Source organism: Mus caroli, chromosome 11 (genome assembly GCF_900094665.2).
Source record: "Mus caroli chromosome 11, CAROLI_EIJ_v1.1, whole genome shotgun sequence".
NCBI classification, from domain to species: Eukaryota; Metazoa; Chordata; class Mammalia; order Rodentia; family Muridae; genus Mus; species Mus caroli.
In genome coordinates, this window is record NC_034580.1 from 91,788,504 (window position 1) to 91,796,451 (window position 7,948).

Below are 7,948 nucleotides of genomic sequence, written 5' to 3' on the forward strand. Positions count from 1 at the left end.
TGTGTCTGTGTGTGTGTGTGTGTGTGTGTGTGTGTGTGTGTGTGCGGTGTGTGTGTGTGTGTGTATACTTATTGATCTTGTAAAGGACCTGGTTCAATTCCCAGCATCCATATAGAAGCTTATCACTTCCTCAGGCCCTAGGAATGAATGTGGTACACAGACATACCTCTATCTCTGCAGGTAAAGCAGTTATATGAATAAAATAAATAATATATATGCATACACACACACACATCTTAGCTGGACCCATGGTGCTGCACATCTTTAATTTCAGTACTCTGGAGGTAGAGGCAGGTGAGTCTCTGAGGGCAGCCTGGTCAACAGAGCAAGTTTCAGGATAGCCAGAAAACCCTGTCTCAAACAAAACAAAACACCCAAACAAACAAACAAACAAACAAACATCTTTGTGGAAGGAGTTATATCTTTCTTGAGCCTCCAACATATGAATGTTCCCTGTTATCCCATTTATATTGCCCCAAGTAGGAAACCATGTGACTGTAAACTCTAAGGTCACCTCAAGTCACTAGGCACAATCAAGACACTTACCTCAGGGTACTATCACTTCCATTGTGCCGCCATTATCAGTTAACATCCACATCTGGGATTCAGACCACCCTGATCCCTTCTCTTCCCTCAGAAGTCACCTATGGCTTTGTGGGGGTGTCCCTTCCCTCAGAGAGTGCCACCCCAGGTGACCTTCACCGAGGCAACCCTTTCTCCCCACAGTATCCAACAGGAAGCAGGGCAGAGAACAGCAGGCCCTGTGCCCAGGAAAGAAGAGAGGAGGGGGAAGCTGAAGCTACCCTGCCCACCAGGCAGGCCCCAGATAACGCTAGAGATACCCAAATGTTAATCACCCATTAGCACAGCCCAGGAGCAAAGGGGAAAGTGATTAGGTGTATAATGGGCCTCACTGGGCAGGAGCAGTGGGCTTGAGATTCAGAGATAAGAGGCTTTCAGGTTAATCAGCTGTCTGTGGTGCCTGGATATAAGGACACCAAGACAGGGTCTTGAGGCAAGATCCTGAGAGCCAACAGGTAGGAGGAGAAGACCTCATCCTGCCCTCCTGGAAGAGCTAAGAAGAACTGTTGGGTAAGAAAGAAGCTGGCACAGGCCAGGGCTGGCCCAGGACGAAGTGGGTCTCCTGCCTCCTCACTCTCTCTTTGTCTTCAGGGGAATCCAGAAGATAGTCCAAAGAGATTCTTAGGAGACCAGGTTTCACTGCCTTGGGCCAGCTCTGGTCTCCGGGGATCGGGAGCAAGATTTCTCACTCCTTGCTATCTCTCCTAACATCTCTGGACTGTAATGGGTCCGGACCTCTGAAGAAGTTTAGAGGAAACTTTAGGAAGACTTTAGGAAGGGTTGAGATAGGTGATCGTGAGAAGGGGTGTGTGTAACAGGATGGTTTTTGGCGGGGTTTTCATTTAGGGGTGGGATATGGTAGCTGAGTAACGTTTCGTTGGAAGCAGGGAGGTGGGCTGCTGCTGCTCTGACCTGAGTTAGGGCTTTACAGCATAATCTTGCCAAATCCTATCCCTGTGATGTCTGGTAATGAGCCAGGAAAGGAGTTCCCACCACCCAGGCCTTTGTTGCTTTCCTCTTCCCAGACCTCCCACCCCACCCCACTCTGAATCCACAGAGCAGGATCACTCGGGGTCAAGGCTCCATGTTCCTTCCATTCACTTCACGAAATGCCCAGCTCCCTTGATTGTTCCTATTGTTCCTGTCACACCTCAGATCTTGCCACTCACCTAGGCCCCATCATCAAAGTGGCCTCCTGGATCCCCCCTCGGTATAATACTGCCCCCTTTTCCCTCTCAGCTAGGGGACACAATCTAGGAAGATGGTGGCTTTGAAGACTTGCTCTCTGCTGCTGGTGCTCCTGTTCCTGGCTGTTGGGTTGGGAGAAAAAGAAGAGGTTGAGTTCCGGTAGGAGCACTGGGTGCCGGTGGGGGGGTGGGGGGGTGGGGGGTGGGGGCTGAGGGATAGGGGTGGTTAGAAAGGAAAGTGCTCCAGACTGAGAGGAGGGATAGTAAGAAGGACAACCAGTCTGCAACCGGAGCATGCCATGAGACAGAATTAGAGAATGGTTTATTAAGAATCCCTGTGGAGCTGGGCAGTGGTGGTGCACGCCTTCAGTCCCGGCACTTGGGAGGCAGAGGCAGGCAGATTTCTGAGTTCAAGGTCAGCCTGGTCTACAGAGTGAGTTCCAGGACATCCGGGACTACACAAAGAAACCCTGTCTTGAAAAAAAAAAAAAAAAAAAAAAAGAATTCCTGTTGAAGAGAGAGTCTTGGTTCGTTAGGTCTGTGGAAGGACTTTTTGGTGACTGAGAGGCATCACTGAAGCATGTGTGCTTCCCTCAGAGCTCATGGGAGCTTCCTGAGCACCAGGCACAGGTCAGAATATATGTGAACAAAGGTCCACAGTTCAGTGAGAACATGGACCAAGGCAGACACAGAAAAGAACCACATAGACTTATTACAGACCACTGTGGACCAAAACCAAGACAACTACAGTACTGGGTAATGCTGAGCCTGGCAGCTCACTCCTGTGACCCCAGTACTTGGCAGGTAGAGGCAGGAGGTTTGAAAGTTTGAGGCTAACCTAGGCTACATAACAAGACCAGAGGCTCTCTCTGATACTGTGTTTGGGAACCAATGCAGAGACTTGCCAATGTAGAACTGACCTTTCTAAGATGCAAGGACAATCCACATAATGTGCAAAGTTGGCACATGTAAGATATGAAAGCCGTCAGAAACACAAGCCCTTACAAGGAGAGAGAGAGAGAGACTTTGTTGGTTTTTTTTTCTTTCCTTTTTTTTTTTTTTTCTTAAAGAGCCATTGTTGCTATTTTGAGATGGCATCTAGCTATATCACATAGACTGGCCTTAAACTTCCAGTGGTCCTCCTGCCTCTTCCTTCCAAGTGCTGGGATTACAGGCCCAGCTGAGTTATTCTGTTGTGATTGACTATGAACCAAAGGACTGAATCAACCACTGTGATTTCCCTATCCTTCCCTTCACTGGTACCCGGGTTTCTCTCTCTCACCTCTCAGATCCCATGCTAAATTTGCTGGCCCTCAACCTCGAGGTCCAAGGTACGCAGAGGGGACCTTCATCAGTGATTACAGCATCGCCATGGACAAGATCCGACAACAAGACTTTGTGAACTGGCTGCTGGCACAGAAGGGGAAGAAGAATGAGTAAGTAGTTCCCTCCTGTCTCCGAGTCAACCTCTGCTCGCACCATCTCCCAGGTGGCCACATGGGCTGAGAGGTGCACAACTCCACAGATACCTTTCAGTAAGTAAGCATGAGGGAATTAAATGGCCATGACTAGGGCTTTGGGATCAACTGGGCACAGGGTTCGTTTTCCCATCCTTATGTTGGTTGGTGACTTTACATTGTGTCTGTGTGAAGGTATCCAGGAGTTACAGACAGTTGTGAGCTGCCATGTGGGTGCTGGGAGTTAAATCCGAATCCTCTAGAAGAGCAGACAGTGTTCTTAACCATTGACCCATCTCTCCAGCCCCCATCCTTTACTAAGGAGAGTTGTAGTGACAATTTTGGTATTTTGGTTTCTTTAAAAAACACAGAAATGGGGCTGGAGAGATGGCTCAGAAGTTAAGAGGTTAAGAGCACTGATTACTCTTCCAGAGGACCTGAGTTCAATTCCCAGCAACCACATGGTGGCTCACAACCATCTGTAATGGGATCTGATGCCCTCTTCTGGTGTGTCTGAAGACAACAGACAGTGTGCTCATACACATGAAATAAATAAACAAACCTTTAAAACAACAAACAAACAAAAAACACAGACATCTTATAAGAATATATCTTTGTTTTAATCCTGGGTGTGGGATATGGGGTTGCTTCAGATTGTTCATAGCAGCTGACTATGATTTACCTAATGCTCTAGCAGGGATGTGATTTTGCTAGCAGCAGATAGTTTCTATGACTGTGGAATTCTGGGGACTTTTCAGAGGATTAATAATGCCAAGGTTCCAAAGTTTTTTGTTTTGTTTTGTTTTGGGGGCAGGGGGTGGTGGTGGAAGGGTTGTTGGTTGTGATAATCCTGTGTAAAGAAGAAAGAAGAAGCCGGGCAGTGGTGGAGCACACCTTTAATCCCAGCACTTGGGAGGCAGAGGCAGGCACATTTCTGAGTTTGAGGCCAGCCTGGTCTACAAAGTGAGTTTCAGGACAGCCAGGGCTATACAGAGAAACCCTGTCTCGAAAAGAAAAGAAAACAAAAACAAAAACAAAAAGAAATAAAAAATTATATATCCCAATAGTGAAGGTCAAACTTGCACCAAGAACTCTACACCCCTAATCAGCAGGAAGTTGTCTAATGTTGTTCCTTTTCTTTCTATCCCTTTTTCTTGCTTATCTAGTGTTAGAGGGTTGAAAGGATGGAAGAAAAGAGGTAAGAAGGGCAGAAGAAAGAACCCACAAAGCAGTGATAGAGCAGCTCCAGGAGTCAGAGGAAAGGGTAGAAGCAGCGGAGAGGCCTGGGGGTGAAGACAGGAGGAGCTGGGTAGCCTGTTTGGTGGTGGCTACTTCAGACTCTGGAAATAAACCATCATTGTGCCTCCCAACCTGTGCTGAGTCTTGTTCACTGCTGTTAGGTTAGCCTGGTGGATTCTAAAGTGCTGTCAGTGACGGCTGAGACTGAACCCAGGCAGTGCTGGGGGTGTCTGGGTATCAGTACAGGAAGTAGGCACTGCTGCTCCTACTGCTGAGGTATTGAAGATTCCAGTGCCCCTGTGTGGGGGAACTTCAGCTTGTCCCCTTCAGCATAATTCATTCTTGAATGATCTTCATTTCTCCAGCTGGAAACACAACATCACCCAGAGAGAGGCCCGGGCTTTGGTGCTGGCAGGGCAATCTCAGGGAAAGGAGGACAAAGAGGCACAGGGGAGGTGAGTCCACTGTGGGGTAGGGGATACAGCCTCCGGCCCTGCTTTTACTCTTCTCTCTCTCAGCCTGTAGACGAGGGCAAGGACTTCACAGTAAGCACCCCTCCCTCCAAGAGCTTAAGAAGGACACTAGTGAGTAATGTCCTGGAGGACCCCTTGAGAGCTTTCTAAGGTCTGTGACTAAAGGTACACATGATTTCCTGAATCAAGAGAGAGGGGAATAGGAACCTCAGACCAGAGCTGACACTTCCTTGCCAAATCTTAGGAAGGCTGTCTGGGAGACCACTGGGAGACCCTGGCATTCTCCCAAAGCCACCCACTCTATTACATAATGAGTGTGAGGCTCAGGGAAGTTCTCTCTGGGGTCACTGGGATGCATTCTCACACACTTTGCTAGACGAGTCAGCGAGCTACCTCACTTTGAAGCTGTGTTTGGTTTTGCCTGGATCTCGGACCCTGTATTCTCTGAGTAGGCAGAACCAGGGAGGGCCCAGCACAAAGGAGTCTCAGGAGCTGAGAGTGGACCTAACCCAGAAGCAGCAAGCTGTGTTAGCTCCTTAGCTCCTAGCATATGCTTTAATCCCAGCAATACAGGGGCAGAGGCATCCCAACTTGGGTTATATAGCAGGTTCTGAGCCAGTCAGGGCTACAGAGTGCAGCTCTGTCTGCTAACAAAGCATCCTGGCTCCTGCAATCTCTCTCCTTTGCAGCTCTTTGCCCAAGAGCCTCAGTGATGATGATGTGCTGAGAGACCTTCTGATTCAAGAGCTACTGGCCTGGATGGTGGACCAAACAGAGCTCTGCCGACTCAGGTGGGGAGCACAGGGGCCATGGGGGTGTTGCAAGCTTGTTCGTTTAGGCTGTCTTCTCATCTGGCTGCCTTTTCTGTTCTCAGCTTTCCCTTGTGACCTTTGGGCCAGGGCACCTTCCCAGGGATAGGAGCCCTTATTTGTTCATATGGTTCTGCTCTATAACCACTGTTTGTCCCAGTGGCCATCAGCTAGGTTCTGCTCCAGAGTGAGGGTCGAAATACTGTGGAGAGACCCGTGTACCCCATGGTGAAGAAGATCTCCACTCAAAACACAGAAGCCCAAGCTCACTCAGACTTCCTGGGAGCTGGGGAGGGGTGGAGGGAGCGAATCTGGGTGCTTTCCAGAAGGTAAAGAGGGAGAAGAGAGCTCATGGGTAGCATGCTCACAGGGCCGGACATGGTGGGGCACACCCTTAATCCCAGCACTTGGAGGCAGAGGCAGGCAGATTCCTGTGATTTAAGCTCAGCTAGGTCTACAGAGTGAGTTCCAAGACATCAAGAGAAAATAGGAAAACCTTGTCTTAAAAGAAAAACAAAAAAGTGGACAAAGGCTGGAGAGATGGCTCAGTGCTTAAGCCCTCGCTGTTCTTCCAGAGGACCTGGGTTCCGTTCCCAGCACCCATTTGATGGCTAACTGCCGTCCACAGCTCCAGTTCCAGAGGATTCTCTTTGGACCTCTATAGGCATTGTATACACACTGTACACATGCATTCAAGTGGACAAAACACACAAACACAGAAAATAAAAGGAAATAAGTCTTTTAAAAATTAGAGTAGATATCAACCTGTGATCTGTACTTATAGGCATGTGCACACACACACATGTACAGACACATGTGTATACATGCATATGATGTACACATACAGATACAGATACACAGCCAGCCAGCCAGCCAGCCAGAGAACATGATCAAACCAGTTCAGAGGACAAATTCCTGTCAGAAGGTGGGGGTGCTGTCTTGGTACTTTTGTGAAGGATTTTGACAACTAGTCAATCACCGAAAAAGGTCATTTGCAGATAGGAGTGGTTTGTCTATGCCTGGACAGCAGGATAAACTTGCTGAGCTGACTCCAAGTAGGTAACTCCCTCCCTCTTTTTTCTTGCCTCCCCCTCTTCCAGGTCTCAGTGACTGACCTAGCCCAGAGCAGGACTGGACTCTGACCTTAGCTTGCTTGGCTCCTGCTTCCGCTCTGGTCCAAAGTCTCTGAGAGAACCAAACCAATAAAGCCTTAAGCTGAAGTAAACCTTGGTGTCCATGGTGAAAACTCATTCAAATGTCAGCTGAGCACTCGCAGGGCATAGCCATGTGTATCTTGGGTGTGTCCATGCCTCCCAAGGAAAAGGGACACATCAACTTATGCCTCTATGCCTCCTACAATCATACTAGAAACGACATAGACAAGAGGGATTCTGACTAACTCACTGTATATAACAATGAAGCACACAGACACAATGGCAGCCCTGAATGCTAACAAAGTCACCAGCCTGTAATAACAGTGCTGAGGATGGGGAGGCAGGAGGATCAGGAGTTCAAGGACAGACTTGGCTACATGAAACTGTCCTCATGTCTCAAAAGCAAGCAAATAAACACAATAGGAGAAGGTTCTTCGACTACATGGGCCTTTCAAGTTGCTGGAACAACTTGTGCCAGCAAGCCTTGATCTTTAAACACAGACGAACACACTACTAATCACAGCACGCCGAGTCACATGGAGAAAGACAGAAAAGTGTTTTCTAGATGGAATGGAGTAAGAACAGGTCACTTAAGCTGAGACTGGGAGGACAAAACTGTAAATAAGTGGGCTGGAGAGCCCTCTCAGTGGTAAGAGTGAGAGGACCAGAGTTCAGTCCCAGAACCCTCATCCAGTGCCTCACAATGGCCTGTAACTCTTGCTCCAGAAGACACAACATCCATTCCTGGCCAAAGAGGGCACACACACAAACTTGTACACACACACACACACACATACCCATACATTTTACATCAATTAGAAAGCTATGTGTGCTGGGTGTGGTGGCGCACGCCTTTAATCCCAGCACTCGGGAGGCAGAGGCAGGCAGATTTCTGAGTTTGAGGCCAGCCTGCTCTACATAGTGAGTTCCAGGACAGCCAGGGCTATACAGAGACCCTTGTTCACGAAAACAAAACAAAACAAAACAAAACAAAAAACAAAAACAAAAAAACAAAACAAAACAAAAAACAACAAAAAAAGAAAGCTA

At 48.2% G+C, this 7,948-nt stretch overlaps 1 protein-coding gene across 1 annotated transcript; it reads left to right on the forward strand.

Annotated features, from left to right (window-relative positions):
- The first annotated feature begins 1,012 nt into the window (after positions 1 to 1,012).
- Positions 1,013 to 6,969, forward strand: Gip (gastric inhibitory polypeptide). Its single transcript, XM_021178248.1, has 6 exons — positions 1,013 to 1,092; positions 1,822 to 1,929; positions 3,059 to 3,205; positions 4,831 to 4,920; positions 5,628 to 5,729; positions 6,848 to 6,969. The coding sequence occupies exons 2-6, from the start codon at positions 1,844 to 1,846 to the stop codon at positions 6,855 to 6,857; spliced, it is 435 nt and encodes a 144-aa protein (XP_021033907.1). The 5' UTR covers positions 1,013 to 1,092; positions 1,822 to 1,843; the 3' UTR covers positions 6,858 to 6,969.
- Positions 6,970 to 7,948: the final 979 nt, after the last annotated feature.

Coding starts and splice junctions, on each gene's coding strand:
- Gip (XM_021178248.1), top strand. CDS start 1,844: ATGGTGGCTTTGAAGACTTGCTCTCTGCTGCTGGTGCTCCTGTTCCTG. Junction 1,930..3,058: donor AAAGAAGAGGTTGAGTTCCG/GTAGGAGCACTG, acceptor CTCACCTCTCAG/ATCCCATGCTAAATTTGCTG. Junction 4,921..5,627: donor GACAAAGAGGCACAGGGGAG/GTGAGTCCACTG, acceptor TCTCCTTTGCAG/CTCTTTGCCCAAGAGCCTCA.